General features: G+C 43.0%; 1 protein-coding gene across 1 annotated transcript in view; it reads left to right on the forward strand.

Moving 5' to 3' along the window:
• Nucleotides 1-15727, forward strand: part of LOC124712115 (43 kDa receptor-associated protein of the synapse homolog) — a 308753-nt gene that overhangs the window by 153283 nt on the left and 139743 nt on the right. Inside the window, exon 2 of the mRNA XM_047242413.1 lies at nt 4316-4586. Within this exon, the coding sequence (XP_047098369.1) occupies nt 4316-4586 (271 nt within the window). The remainder of the gene's footprint in view (nt 1-4315; nt 4587-15727) is intronic.

Consider the following 15727-nt stretch of genomic DNA (forward strand, 5'->3'; position numbering starts at 1 on the left):
TAGTGCTCCACGTTCTGGGATTGAGAGAGAGAGAGAGAGAGAGAGAGAGGAGTAAGAGAAAGAATCACAGAACATGTTTCATCACAGGTTCTTTTAGTGAACGCGAGAGCATCTCGGAGATGGTAATGCAGTTCCTGTGTCACGCGGAAAAAAGGGAGAATGTTTTATTATTAAAATTTCAACAGCGTGCGTTCCTAGAAGAGACTTCATGTTTCCCCGAACCCCACGAAATGCTCATTGCTCTAAAACTAAAAAACAAAACGCACTTGTACGGGGGGCTAGCCGTGGACCATTCGCAATTCTAACTTGAAAAGAAGGTATTGGAATAGTAGTAGTGCACTAACCAACCTAAACTACCAACTTAATTTGGTTCGCCGAATGTAGGTGTAGAGGTGTAGATATAGAAGAACGAGTAGCGAAATGATACGTCTGGAAATTATGTGGAATAAACCAAACATACAGCTTGCATCTATTGTAAATTCATAGCCAATATATTGAATTAATTATGAAATACCCTCGACAGGATACAATCTTTGATGAAGGGCAAGAGGTGGCGACATGCCCATCGTCCTGGAGTTTAGCGTAATACAAGTACATCCTGCTTGCGTCGTACCAGCAGCTGCCTTACGTGTCAACCATTCCAGCTTCGATTAATTAACAGAGTTCGTGGCTGGAAGACTCTCCTAAGACATGTCAGTTATGGGAATCTTTGCTTCACAGTCTGATCCATGTTTGTGCATCACAGGCGACATAAATAATGCTCCGTATAAAATCAGTGAATCTATGACAGCTTATTTTATATATATATATTTACAAGTACACAGTTCAAAGGCTTACAACACAGAGAAGAGTACCATGTTGACATGACGAAACGTGAAGATGATTTAACATACAGTTTCTAAACTGAGACATCACTATAGTCGACATAGCCGTCTTGAGAGATTCAGAAACTTTTTATATAATTAATGTAACTATCGTTTAGTTCTCCGTCTAAGTTGCACGTTTGTAATAATACTGGATCACCTTCAGATCTAAAACAAAGTAAAACTAAATATGTGCCATCTAATATTTTACAATAAGTAGAAAAGACAAGAACTGTACCTAAATGCAGAATTCACCTTAGTAGTTGCGCCAGCAACCCGTCTTGCCTACTGAGAACCACGTACCAGAGTACAGTGTTTTGCAACTGCGGTCAGTGTTTTAAACAGGTATTGTTGGAGGTAGTGGAGGAGAGGGACGAAGGAGTGAAGCTGATTGGGGGTGGTGGTAACGTCAGGAGTGTAACAAGAGAGGTCGTGCTAAAATTACAGAGGTATAATTATGTAAGAATTCTTGTTCAAACGCTAATAACGTAAACTGCATAAAATAGTTAAATCATAAAATGGAGCGAAGGAGGACTGAGAGACGGCAAAAAAAAGTAAACGACGGGGGGTGGGGGGGGGGGGGGGGAGGATAGCGGCAAGGGTATTATGGGTTTACCAAGAGAGAGTGTAAGATGACTATTTTTTGATGATTTTGTTGTATGGCAATATTTGTCAAGAAAAATTATATGTTTGAAGAATTATGGTCAGAGAAACAGTTGTCAAGCAACAGTATCTGTGTCTTTGGTGGCAGCAATGTAGAGTCGTAGAATCTTTGACAGTCAGTACTGCAAAGCTGCGGTGTGCAGAAGGCGGGGTTTCGTTGAGTGCACAGTGTAATCGAGGGACGCACTTTTGGAACTATGTGAGTTGCAGATTTATTACGAGGAGGAATAACGACTCAGATCAATGGTTGGATAGCGTACGGACTTAAAAAATGTTTTGAAATGAAGAAGAAGATAATATTTGATGAGGTAAAATTTTTTTCATTTTTATTTTTGTAGACTTGTGTTCTTGGTCCAGCACATCCTCGCTACGGTCGAGCTTTTTGATAATTATTCTGTTGACAGTTCTTCTGAGTTAATTAATTGTACCACGGAAGTTATTAGATTAAATCAATTTTCATATTAGAGTCCATAATTGTTTTCTTTGATAATTTCCTTCCTAACTCATATTTCAATACTTAAAGGTTAAGTCAGGTGCTTCATTGTCATTCCGTGTAAAGATTATGAACCCAATTTCCCTGGACCGACTGTTCTATCCGTGCTTTCAGCAGCACTTTTTTAGCTATTACGGAGTCTTGCTGTGTTACTGTTTCTCCCAGTACCTCATTTTGCAGGTGAGATTCATGATATGTGAGTTTTTCGTTTCCATTGCGCAATTTAGATTCTATCAGTTTCTTTATTTTACCAGAGCCATATGTCAGTGCAGAAATCTTCGTATGCTTCAGGTTACGTTCTTATGAAATAGTGAAGGCAGCAGAGGTTCAAGTAGCTAAAAAAAAAAAAAAAAAAAAAAGAGAAGAGGCCTATTAGAAATCCTTGGGTAATAGAAGAGATATTGAATGTAATTGATGAAATGAGATAATATAAAAATGCATTAAATGAAGCAGGCAAAAAGGAATACAAACGTCTCAAAAATGAGATCGACAAGAAGTGCAACATAGCTAAGCAGGAATGGCTAGAGGACAAATGTGAAGATGTAGAGGCATATATCACTAGGGGTAAGATAGATACTGCCTACAGGAAAATTAAAGAGACCTTTGCAGAAAAGAGAACCTGCTGTATGAACATCAAGAGCTCAGATGGGAAACCAGTTCTAAGCAAAGAAGTGAAAGCAGAAAAGTGGAGGGAGTAGATAGAGGATCTATACAAGGGCGACCTACTGGAGGGCAGAAACGAAACGCTATTTACAATTTGTACAGAAACCAGGTGGCAGTTATAAGAGTCGAGAGCATGAAAGGGAAGCAGTGGTTGGGAAGGGAGTGAGACAGGGTTGTAGCCCACACCGATGTTATTCAATCTGTATACAGAGCAAGCAGTAAAGGAAACAAAACAAAAATTTGGAGTAGGAATTAGAATCCATGGAGAAGAAATAAAGACTTCGAGGTTTGCCGATGACATTGCAATTCTGTCAGACACAGCAAAGGACTTGGAAGAGCAGTTGAATGGAATGGAGAGTGTCTTGATAGGAGGATATAAGATGAACATCAACAAAAGCAAAACGAGGATAATGGAATGTAGTCGAATTAAGTCGGGTGATGCTGAGTGAATTGGATTAGGAAATGAGACACTTAAAGTGGTAGACGAGTTTTGCTAACTGGGGAGAAAAATAATTGATGACCTAAGTAGAGAGGATATAAAGTGTAGGCTGGCAATGGTAACGAAAGCGTTTTAGAAGAAGAGAAATTTGTGAACATCGAGTGTATATTTAAGTGGCCGGAAGTCTTTCCTAAAAAGTATTTGTATGGAGTATAGGCATGTATGGAAGTGAAACACGAACGATAGTTTAGGCAAGAAGAGAATAGATGCTTTCGAAATGTAGTGCTACAGAAGAATGCTGAAGATTAGATTGATAGATCACGTAACTAATGAGGAGGTACTGAATAGAACTGGGAAGAAGAGGAATTTGTGGCTCAACTTGACTATACTAAGGGATCGGTTGACAGGACATGTTCTGAGGCATCAAGGGCTCACCAATTTAGTATTTGAGGGCAGCGTGGAGGGTAAAAATCGTAGAGGGAGACCAAGAAATGAATACAGTAAGCAGATTCAGAAAGATGTAGGCTGCAGTAGATACTTGGAGATGAAGAAGCTTGCACAGGATAGAGTACCATGGAAAGCTGCATCAAATCAATCTCTGGACAGAAGACCACAAGAGCAACAGGCTTCCTACCGCGTCAGGTGGCTAAAATGGTATATGACATTTGACGTGGCTGGAAGCCCGAAAAAAATTCGTCACACAGTTGACCCCTTTCATACACAGAGAGAGGAGGAGTAAGGCAAGAAATAGTACGCCGCAAAACGAACTATACGAGTAAAATTTAACATTTTTTTAAATAAACAAGTTTCTGCGACTCCACAGTCTCAGACACAGATACTGTTGCCTAACAACTGTTTCTCTGACCACAGTTCTTCAGTCATATCATTTTTCTTGACAAATATTAACGCATCCAGTAACATCATCAAAAGATAGCTATGGTTCGCAGGTTCACATGCTTTCGAATAGGATGAGACTAGATGCAGACAAAATACATCCCCGGTAAAACGAGCGGCGACAGAAAGGTCATCTCACACCAGCAACATTGTCAGATCCAGATTAATATGACGGCTGTGTAAATGCACGAGCAAGGCCAGGGAAAAAAGAAAAAATTTAGTTTCAGCGTGTTACAGGAGCACAGTGCGGCTGTGGCCGAGTACAGTCTGCACCGGCAGACAAATGACGGCGTGTGCCAGCAGCAGCAGTGGCGGCAGCCATTGTGCGCTCTCCAGTCTCTCGAGTGTCCGCCGTGCTGACGCGCCACCAGCGCCCGCCGCCACTCACCAACCTGGCTTTCCGAAAAATTACGATTCGCTTCCAGATGAGGGCGCAACCGTCAGACGCGACCTCCGTGCACGGCTGCAGGGAACGAATGGAGCGTCTTCCTCTGGGCGAGCCGTTTCATGAATTGGAGATTAAGCACGGGGCTTGTACCGGAGAAACAGTCGGGGCAGGAACTTCATGCTCGTTCGTACCCTGGCGGCGACCACTATGAACTTATCAGCTTGGGGCAAAGGATGGGCGTGCATCCATCTCCCCTACCGTTGATCCTGTATATCGAAGAAGAAATGAAGGAAGTAGAGCAGAAGCTCGAAACAGTTATTAAAATGCTGTTTTGTCTAAAACTGACATGGTGACACCGTGGCTGTGTACAATTAATGTAGGTTATGGTACTTACGTCGAAAATTCAGCGCGGTTTTGTTGCGAAGTTGCAAGATTGTATTTTTCCAATATTCCAAAATATATGCAGCACTTACGTAATTCGCACAAGTACCATAACCACTTAAGCTCACATATTGATTTGTATTCCATCATTTGGAGGTTAGCTTTTTTCACATGTGGCGCTTCTAACACTGTTTTCTACCGTAGTACAACAACACACCAATAATACTTCACCACAGTGGAAGAATAAAAATCGGAAACGGACTATAATGTAAAGTGTGTCTTGAAAATCATGTGAACAGCCGTCTAATGATGAACTTGCCAGTTCGAAACCTGTAACGGCGCTATTTCAAATGGTTCAAATGGCTCTGAGCACCATGCGACTCAACTTCTGAGGTCATCAGTCGCCTAGAACTTAGAACTAATTAAACCTAACTAACCTAAGGACATCACACACACCCATGCCCGAGGCAGGATTCGAACCTGCGACCGTAGCGGTCGCGCGGTTCCAGACTGAAGCGAACGGCGCTATTTACCTACATAAATATCAGTATTAATAGTGGCTGGTTGCTGTTTTCTTCTTTTTAAGAACTGACCTACATTAGTTATTAAAATTCAGCGTGAAAAGGAATGAATGACGTCATCCACTGTGACTGCGAAAGCTTTTCTGATTTAGTAATTTATCCTATGTTTATTCGATTGCAGCCGGATCCTGTGATCAATCATTATTCACTGAGCTGATCCCATGTCATGGAATAGCGATATGCACATATACAGATGGCGATTGTTGAAAGGGTAGGGCATTGGCGGATGATTCATGTGTAAAAGCTTCCGACGTGATTATGGCCGCATGACGGAAATTAAAAGACTTTGAACGCGGAATTGCAGTTGCAGTTAGACGCATGGGACATATGTTTCGGAAATCGTTAGGGAATTCAATATCTCGAGATCAATAGTGCCAAGAGTGTGCCGAGAATACCACATCTGAGGTATTACCTCTCGCCATGAACAATGGAGTGTCCGACGGCCTTTACTTAACGAATAGCAGCGGCATTTGAGTTATACAGGGTGATTCAAAAAGAATACCACAACTTTAAAAATGTGTATTTAATGAAAGAAACATAATATAACCTTCTGTTATACATCATTACAAAGAGTATTTAAAAAGGTTTTTTTTCACTCAAAAACAAGTTCAGAGATGTTCAATATGGCCCCCTCCAGACACTCGAGCAATATCAGCCCGATACTCCAACTCGTTCCACACTCTCTGTAGCATATCAAGCGTAACAGTTTGGATAGCTGCTGTTATTTCTCGTTTCAAATCATCAATGGTGGCTGGGAGAGGTGGCCGAAACACCATATCCTTAACATACCCCCATAAGAAAAAATCGCAGGGGGTAAGATCAGGGCTTCTTGGAGGCCAGTGATGAAGTGCTCTGTCACGGGCTGCCTGGCGGCCGATCCATCGCCTCGGGTAGTTGACGTTCAGGTAGTTACGGACAGATAAGTGCCAATGTGGTGGCGCTCCATCCTGCTGAAATATGAATTGTTGTGCTTCTTGTTCGAGCTGAGGGAACAGCCAATTCTCTAACATCTCCAGATACTGTAGTCACTCGTTCTCGGCCGTCCAGAACTTTTCCCTTTGCACGAACACCCATTCTCTGTAAACTGTTTATACCAACGTTTAATACACCACCTATCAGGAGGTTTAACACCATACTTCGTTCTAAATGCACGCTGAACAACTGTCGTCGATTCACTTCTGCCGTACTCAATAACACAAAAAGCTTTCTGTTGAGCGGTCGCCATCTTAGCATCAACTGACGCTGACGCCTAGTCAGCAGCGCCTCAAGCGAACAAATGTACAACTAAATGAAACTTTATAGCTCCCTTAATTCGCCGACAGATAGTGCTTAGCTCTGCCTTTTGTCGTTGCAGAGTTTTAAATTCCTAAAGTTGTGGTATTCTTTTTGAATCACCCTGTATATTGTCAGTGTTAACAGACAAGCAAAATCGTGTGACAAGCAATATTGCGTGAAACAACCGCAGAAATCAATGTGGGACGTAGGATGAATGTATCGGTGAGAACTATGGCAGAAGACGACCGATTCGAATGCCTTTGCTAACGGCACAGTATCGTCTGCAGCTCCCCTCCTGGTCTCGTGATTCTAGACGACTGGAAAACCGTGGCCTTGTCAGACGTCTCCCGATTTCAGTTGGTAAGAGCTCATGGTAGGTTTCGAGTGTGGCGCAGACCCCTCGAGGCCACGGACCCAAGTGGTCAACAAGGCATTGTGCAAGCTGATGGTGGCTCCACAGTGGTGTGACCTGTATTTACGTGGAATGGACTGGGTCCTCTGGTTCAACTGAACAGGTAATTGCCAGTAAATGGTTATGTTCGGCTACTTCTCGTCAAACGACGACGTAGTGCACTTCATGACAATATGACGTTTGTTGTAGCCACCTTCGTGGTACTGCCAGTAGTGGGTATTGGGAGTAGTTCCGCTTGCCGCCCGTCAGCGTACAAACATTTGCTGCTGAGGCACTGCGTTGCTTGCGACACTGACCCCTGCAACTTAGATGTCCTGTAGCCTCATCGAATAACGCCTCTGGGCGCATATTCCTATCCTCTATTTGTTTTTTAAGAGATCCTTTATAACAATTTGAAGTTTGAAACTTCATGGCAGATTAAAACTGTGTGCCCCACCGAGACTCGAACTCGGGACCTTTGCCTTTCGCGGGCAAGTGCTCTACCATCTGAGCTACCGAAGCACGACTCACGCCCGGTCCTCACAGCTTTACTTCTGCCAGTACCTCGTCTCCTACCTTCCAAACTTTACAGAAGCTCTCCTGCGAACCTTGCAGAACTAGCACTCCTGAAAGAAAGGATATGCGGAGACATGGCTTAGCCACAGTGTCTCTGCATATCCTTTCTTTCAGGAGTGCTAGTTCTGCAAGGTTCGCAGGAGAGCTTCTGTAAAGTTTGGAAGGTAGGAGACGAGGTACTGGCAGAAGTAAAGCTGTGAGTAGCGGGCGTGAGTCGTGCTTCGGTAGCTCAGATGGTAGAGCACTTGCCCGCGAAAGGCAAAGGTCCCGAGTTCGAGTCTCGGTTGGGCACACAGTTTTAATCTGCCAGGAAGTTTCATATCAGCGCACACTCCGCTGCAGTGTGAAAATCTCATTCTGGAATTTGAAGTTTGCCTCTATCTTTTTGTTACAGTCTGCATGTGCATAAAATTCAATCGAAACATGTGGACAGAAAGTGTGTCACGTTAGATAGGGAGCGGGCAGGAAAACGGTACGACACTGTGCACCGGTTTTATCTCATAAATTCCGTCCAAGTACTTTAAAGCCGGCCGCAGTGGCCGTGCGGTTAAAGGCGCTGCAGTCTGGAACCGCAAGACCGCTACGGTCGCAGGTTCGAATCCTGCCTCGGGCATGGATGTGTGTGATGTCCTTAGGTTAGTTAGGCTTAAGTAGTTCTAAGTTCTAGGGGACTAATGACCTCAGCAGTTGAGTCCCATAGTGCTCAGAGCCATTTTTAGTACTTAAAGGAACCATAAATTGACGTATCTCGATTTGGTGACGTTATCTACATGCTAGACCAAAACTATTTCTTACATGAGTGCCTATGGTGCATGACTGTAATCGTAATCCTTTATGTACTACAGTCTTCTTATGCTAACTTTTATTCATTTGCCAAGATTAGTGGACTACTAGAATCGGCAATACAAACTGCCGTCTTCAGATCCACACAAACGGGCAGTGGAAGTTTCTTGACACACTGTGACACCAGAAGAACATCTTATACGACGTTAGGGTAATACTAATCCAGTAAAACAAGAATATGAATCCCTAGAAGCGCACACACTTGTGGACACAAAGCCACCAGGACCGCCGGATGGATGTCACTATAAACGAATGATAAAATAAAACTGTGCCAGAGTAAAATAACGCTGCGAAAATACTAAACAGCCAAAATCAAATTTTGAATGCATTAATGGTGGAATTTATATGAACAAATAGAGAACCTACAATGCCCACTACCTGTTCTGTTGGTGCATCCTTTGCTCTTTTATTCTTTTGTGTTATTTGGAAAGCCCATGTGTGGCCTACAGCATGATTTTTCCCACACTTACTTGACTCGCTTGTAGATATAAGTCATGTTATTTTAACTATTATGGCATTGATGAGGATATTCATCAAGAAATTGCTTTAGGTGGTATCTCAGTGTTCATAACTGTCGTGCAGATGTTACCGTGAATGACCGAAATTAGAGAATGTCGACTTTCACCGGTGCATGTCAACAGATACCAAATACGTCGGTGAAAGATCGAATACTTCATTACATTGTTGTACATTCGGACCCTCTCCGATGTGTTTCGACAATTACAGATATGCTCTGGTGGAGGTCCAAAACAGAAGAGTCCAAAAACAAGCGACTGGCTCTCTCCCGCCAAATCCTTTGTTCTGCTCAGAGTCAATCAGCTTTGTCAGTCTTATGCAAGCTTTGATAACGCGAGCAACGTTTTCTTAATTTCTTTTCCGATACCCTAGTTTATACTAAATGGATACTGCAGTAGATCGTGATATTTTTCATGAAAAGCTAAATGCATTGATTGCGGGTAAACGAGAAGACAATCGTTTTTATTTTTCTCAAGAAAAGTTTTCTTAAATACTTTCTGAAGTGGTTTCTGCTAAAATTAAATGCAACACGCCTTTGGATTACAGACGATTAAAATGTTTCGATGTTTTAAAAATTAATGATGAAGAGAAGTTAACTGTACCATTAAAACCAGGGGAAACGATCATACAGTATTATGTTACCAATGAAGAATTGTACAGTATATTACATGAAACTCACATCAGAATAGGCCGCGGTAGAAGAACACGTATGCTTAAAGAGTTACAAGTTAAATACAAAAATATTACATTTGGAGTTGTAATGTTGTACTTAAATTTATGCAAACAGTGTCAAATGAAACACAGTGCACCTAAGAAAGGTATTGTTGTGAAGCCAATGGTTAGTTCTGAATTAAACTCAAGATGTCAAGTTGATCTGATAGATCTGCAGTCAAACAGAGATGGCGAATATAAGTTCATAATGGTGTATCAAGACCATTTAATTAAGTTTGTCCAGCTACAACCTTTGAAAACTAAAACAGCTGAAGAAGTAGCGCATCACGTTCTTTCAATATTTTTAACATTTGGTGCACCAGCAATATTGCAGTCAGATAATGGTGGAGAATTTAGTAATCAAGTCATATCCGAAATATGCGCTATGTGGAAAGATGACAAAATAATTCATGGAAAGCCTCGTCACAGTCAAACACAAGGCTCAGTTGAAAGGGACAATCAAGATATACAGAATATGCTAACTGCATGCACGAACGATAACGATACAAATAAATGGTCATATGGTTTTTCCTTTGTTCAATTTGCCAAGAACACTACATACCACGAAGGAATACGCCAGAGTCCTTATGAAGCCATGTTTGGCGTTAAAGCAAAGAGAGGCATAGCATCGTCTTTTTTGCCTGACGAACAAATCGCAAATATTTAAACTGAAGAACAACTCGAAGAAATTGCCAATACTTCTGAAACCGAAGAACAGCTTGAAGAAACTGTTAATGCTTATAAAAAAAATTTGAGAGGTGGTCATACCGAAAACCATATTCCACAGAAAAATATTGAAGAGGGCCTACAACCTACAATGTCTTCACATCAAATTCTATCTGAAAAACACGACAAAGATGTTACGAACCTCACAAAAACAATTTCCTCCTGCTCAAACTGGTGATAATGTACGAATACAAGTTGTGTACGTGGTCGTACAGATAGCCTAAATGTGTTAGCGGTTGTTGTTGTTGGAACAGAAGACTCCGACTTCTTTCTTCATGTAGAATGTACTGTGTATTTTAAATTCTTGGTCATTCCTTTCAGAAAGAGAGACGAAAAAGTTACCTCACCCCTGTGACGTTTTATAGCGACTGAATTACGGAGAAGAAAACATAAATCTCCAACATGTTCAACATTCACCATTAGTGCATGGTGAATGTCAACATTTACCGGTGTAAGTCAGAAATAAGGATATTTAGCAAATGTGAAAGTTGACATTCACCGGTGAAAGTCGACATTCTCCAGATTTCAGTGTTTCACTGTAACACAGACACATAGAATAACATTCTAGGGTTTCCCTTACCCACCGTTTTGCCACAGTGTGGTTGTTGTGTACACATGTTGTCTCCATTTTATAAATACTAAAATGGCTCTGAGCGCTATGGGACTCAACTGCTGAGGTCATTAGTCCCCTAGAACTTAGAACTAGTTAAACCTAACTAACCTAAGGACATCACACACATCCATGCCCGAGGCAGGATTCGAACCTGCGACCGTAGCGGTCTCGCGGTTCCAGACTGCAGCGCCTAGAACCGCACGGCCACTTCGGCCGGCTTTATATAATACTTCTCTTAAAATACGCTCATAAAGGAGGGATGTGTTCAGCTGCCACATGCACCTGCTTGGTATCTTTTTTGTAGTGAGAGGTCGTTCCAAAGTAGATATATGCAATATGTCAACACACATGTTACCCTGTTCTCGTTAATTATGAGCCTGTGGCTTGTGGACATGCAGCTGGCCTTCGATAGCTTCCCAGATGTCTTCCAGTGGACTCGTATCACGAGAACATGAAGGGAAAGACATCAACCTAAGTTCCCTATCATGCTCCTAAAGTGGCTGTACTACACTACTGGCCATTAAAATCGTTACACCACGAAGATGATGTGCTACAGACGCGAAATTTAACCGACAGGAAGAAGATGCTGTGACATGCAAATGATTGGCTTTTCAGAGCATTCACACAAGGTTGGTGCCGGTGGCGAAACCTACAACGTGCTGACATGAGGAAAGTTTCCAACCGATTTGTCATACACAAACAACAGTTGATCGGCGTTGCCTGGTGAAACGTTGTTGTCTTACCTCGTTTAAGGAGGAGAAATGCGTATCATCACGTTTCCGACTTTGTTACAGGTCGGATTGTAGCCTATCGCGATTGCGGTTTACCGTATCGCGACATTGCTGCTCGCGTTTGTTGAGATCCAATGATTGTTAGCAGAATATGGAATCGGTGGCTTCAGGAGGGTAATACGGGACGCCGTGCTAGATCCCAACGGCCTCGTATCACTAGCAGTCGAGATGAGAAGCATCTTTTCCGCATGGCTGTAACGGATCCTGCAGCCACGTCTCGATCCCTGAGTCAACAGATGGGGACTTTCGCAAGACAGCAACCATCTGCACGAACACTTCCACGACGTTTGCAGCAGCATGGACTATCAGCTCGGAGACCATGGCTGTGGTTACCCTTGACGCTGCATCACAGACGGGAGCGCCTGCGATGGTGTTCTCAGCGACGAACCTGGGTGCACGAATGGCAAAACGTCATTTTTTCGGATGAATCAAGGTTCTGTCTACAGCATCATGATGGTCGCATCCGTGTCTGGCGACATCGCGGTGAACGCACATTGGAAGCGTGTATCGTCATCGTCATACTGGCGTATCACCCTGCGTGATGGTATGGGGTGCCATTTGTTACACGTCTCGGTCACCTCTTGTTCGCACTGACGGCACTTTCAACAGTGGACGTTACATTTCAGATGTGTTACGACCCGTGGCTCTACCCTTCATTCGATCCCGGCGAAACCCCACATTTTAGCTGGATAATACACGACCGCAGTTTGCTGGTCCTGTACTGGCCTTTCTGGATACAGAAAATGTTCATCTGCTGTCCCCGTCCAGCACATTCTCCAGATCTCTCACCAATTGAAAACGTCTGGTCAATGGTGGCCGAGCAACTGTCTCGTCACAAAACGCCAGTCACTACTCTTGATGAACTGTGGTATCATGTTGAAGCTGCATGGGGAGCTGTACCTGTACACGCCATGCAAGCTCTGTGTGACTCAATGCCGAGGCGTATCACGGCCGTTATTACGGCCAGAGGTGGTTGTTCTGGGTACTGATTTCTCAGGATCTATGCACCCAAATTGCGTGAAAACGTAATCACATGTCAGTTCTAGTATAATATATTTGTCCAATGAATACCCGTTTATCATCTGCTTTCTTCTTGGTATAGCAATTTTATTGGCCAGTAGTGTACTAATCCAGCCTTGTGACATGGACAGTTCCCCTGCTAAAAGATGCAGTCAGTGCTCTAAATATACACTATCTGATCAGAAGTATCTGGACACCCCCTGTAATGCGGAATTGACCATTAGATGTCACGAGCGGTGGAGCCGCCAGTATCAAAGGAGGAGGCGAGTGCTGTGTTGTCAGTAGAGAAGGAGTAACAGAAGAGTAGATAATTCAGGAGAGCTCAGTGACTTCGAATGGACTAGTCATTGGATGTCGCCTCAGTAACAAATCCATCGAGGACATTTAATCCCTTACAAAGCTGACAAAATCGACTAGTGATGCTGTAACTGCGAAGCGGATACGCGAAGGAAGAACAACAGCTATAACGAAGCAGGCCGACATCGTGTACCGACGGGAAGAGACCTTCGACCGTTGTTACGGTAGTTGTAGAATTAGCGGAAGGAATCACTCGCGAGTTCCGAAATGCTACTAGCAGCCCAATTAGCACAACGACTGTCCGACAGGCGTTAAAAGGAATTGGGTTCAATGGTCGAGCAGCTCCTCATAAGCCACACATCGTGATAGCCGCATGTCCGCAGCCCGTGGTCTAATGGGTAGCGTTGCTGCCTTTGGACCACGGGGTCCCGGGTTCGATTCTCGGCTGAGGTGGGGTTTTCTCTGTCCGGAGACTGGGTGTTTGTGTTGTCCTCATCACTTCATCGACATCATTCGTGACAGTGGTTAGAGTCGACTGTGTAAAAAATGGGACTGCGAAAAAATTGGAACTTGGTATAGGCTCTTCTGACAGCGCAGTTGAGCACCCTACAAACCAAACATCAGACATCATGGTAGTCGTATAATATTACCCAGACAGGGTCTGAGGAAGCCACCAGCTTTGACGCAAGCACACGTGTCGCACACCATAAGGCTTATTAAAAAAGCTGGAGAAACATTTTAGGATCCGTTTACATAACGTCACAGCATATATAATTTACCTGTCTACTGTTTTAGTTATTTAATTTGTAAGTCGAGGCACTTTCATATAGAAGGTGGTATCACACCTTGCACTACATATCTGATATTATTACTGTGTATGTGTGTGTGTGTGTGTGTGTGTGTGTGTGTGTGTGTGTGTGTGTGTGTGTGTGTGTTAGCCCGACACATACAAGGAAAACATTAATTAGATAATGTTACCCTTGCAGCTTTTTTTTTTTATATATATTGTGCTGTTACAGCGTGGGTAGACCGAAAATGACATTAGCATGCCCATATGTCGTCCGTGTCAAGTGTGTCCACATTGTGCCATTCCGCTGTGTTTTACAATCACTTCATTGAAAATCTGCATTTGCTCTTGGATGACGAACAGGGGAAGGACGTACGACAACACAGCAGCTCCTGTTTTGCAAAACATGATGCTGTGAGTACTGCGCTTGTTAACACACAGTACTTCTTCAAACAAATGTCCGGCGTATGCCAAACAGTGCTCATTTATTACTGTTTAGGATTTTATGGACATTCTGTTACCAATTCAGCGACGTTCAGCGACTTGTGCTTTCAGGCGATGATCGCACACTGTTTAAGAGACTTACAGATTCAAGGAGCTACGTGGACTACACGCATAGCAGAGCAGACAAGTCTCAGCGTTTTAAAATAGATATTATTCATTCTCGACAGCTCGAGCTAGAATACTGCCACATTTAGACAATGATGGATCCAGAATTTTACATACAAACAACAACAACAACAGGAAAGCCCTCCTGTAGAGCAGAACAACAAATCACGAAGTGGTTACAGTGTAACAAGTGTTGTTTTGCGATATACCTTTCTGTTCTTTTCGGCGGACTGGAAAAAAAGAAGACTCTCATCCTCCATACGACATTCGCTTTATTTATAAAGCACTATCGCTGATAATACCGTAAACGTTTTGAAGGCACAACAAGTTTTCACATTCCAATTCCTATAAAATTAAAATCAGTTGTACATCTACATCTAAATCTACATGGGTACTCTGCAAATCACATTTAAGTGCCTGGAAGAGGGTTTATCGAACCATCTTCGCAATTATTCAATCTCGTACGGTCCGCGGAAAAACCGAACACCTATATCTTTCCGTGCGAGATCTGATTTCCCTTATTTTATTATGATGATCGTTTGTATTAGCACAATTTCGGATGATGTTTTATGCGTACCTCCGGGTTTAACATATATTTTCCTCAACATATCGAGGGTAAATTTAAGTCACCACCAACTGTAACTGTATTAAGTCGGCCACGTGTTGAAATTAGATTCAAGTTTTCTTTGAACATTTCAGCAATTGCATCATCTGCATTGATAGGTCGGTAAAAGGATGCAGTTATTATTTTATTCCAGTTGCCAAGAATGACCTCTGTCTGTACTACCTCTACCATTTCGCTACAAGGTAAACTACTTCTGACAGCAACAAACACGCCACCGCCAACCGTGTTAAGCCAATCCTATCCGAACGCCGTTAGGCTCTTCGCAAAAATTTTGGCTCAACTTATCTCCCGTTTTAGCCAGTTTTCAGTGCGTATAACGCTTTGAACATCAGTGCTTTCTATTAGCACTTGGAGCTCTGGTACTTTCCCAACACAACTACAACACCGATGGTTTCTGTATCTACGTCACTGCTGTGTTTGACCTTCGAGGCTGAAGCCCTTCTTGTGTTTCCCCGAGATAGTCTAACCTAAAAAACCGCCCAGTCCACGCCACACAGCCCCTGCTACCCATGTAGCCACCTTCTGCGTGTAGTGGACTCCTGACCTATTCAGCGGAACCCGAAACCAAACCACTCTATGGCG

The sequence above is a fragment of the Schistocerca piceifrons genome, chromosome 8 (genome assembly GCF_021461385.2).
Source record: "Schistocerca piceifrons isolate TAMUIC-IGC-003096 chromosome 8, iqSchPice1.1, whole genome shotgun sequence".
NCBI lineage: Eukaryota > Metazoa > Arthropoda > Insecta > Orthoptera > Acrididae > Schistocerca > Schistocerca piceifrons.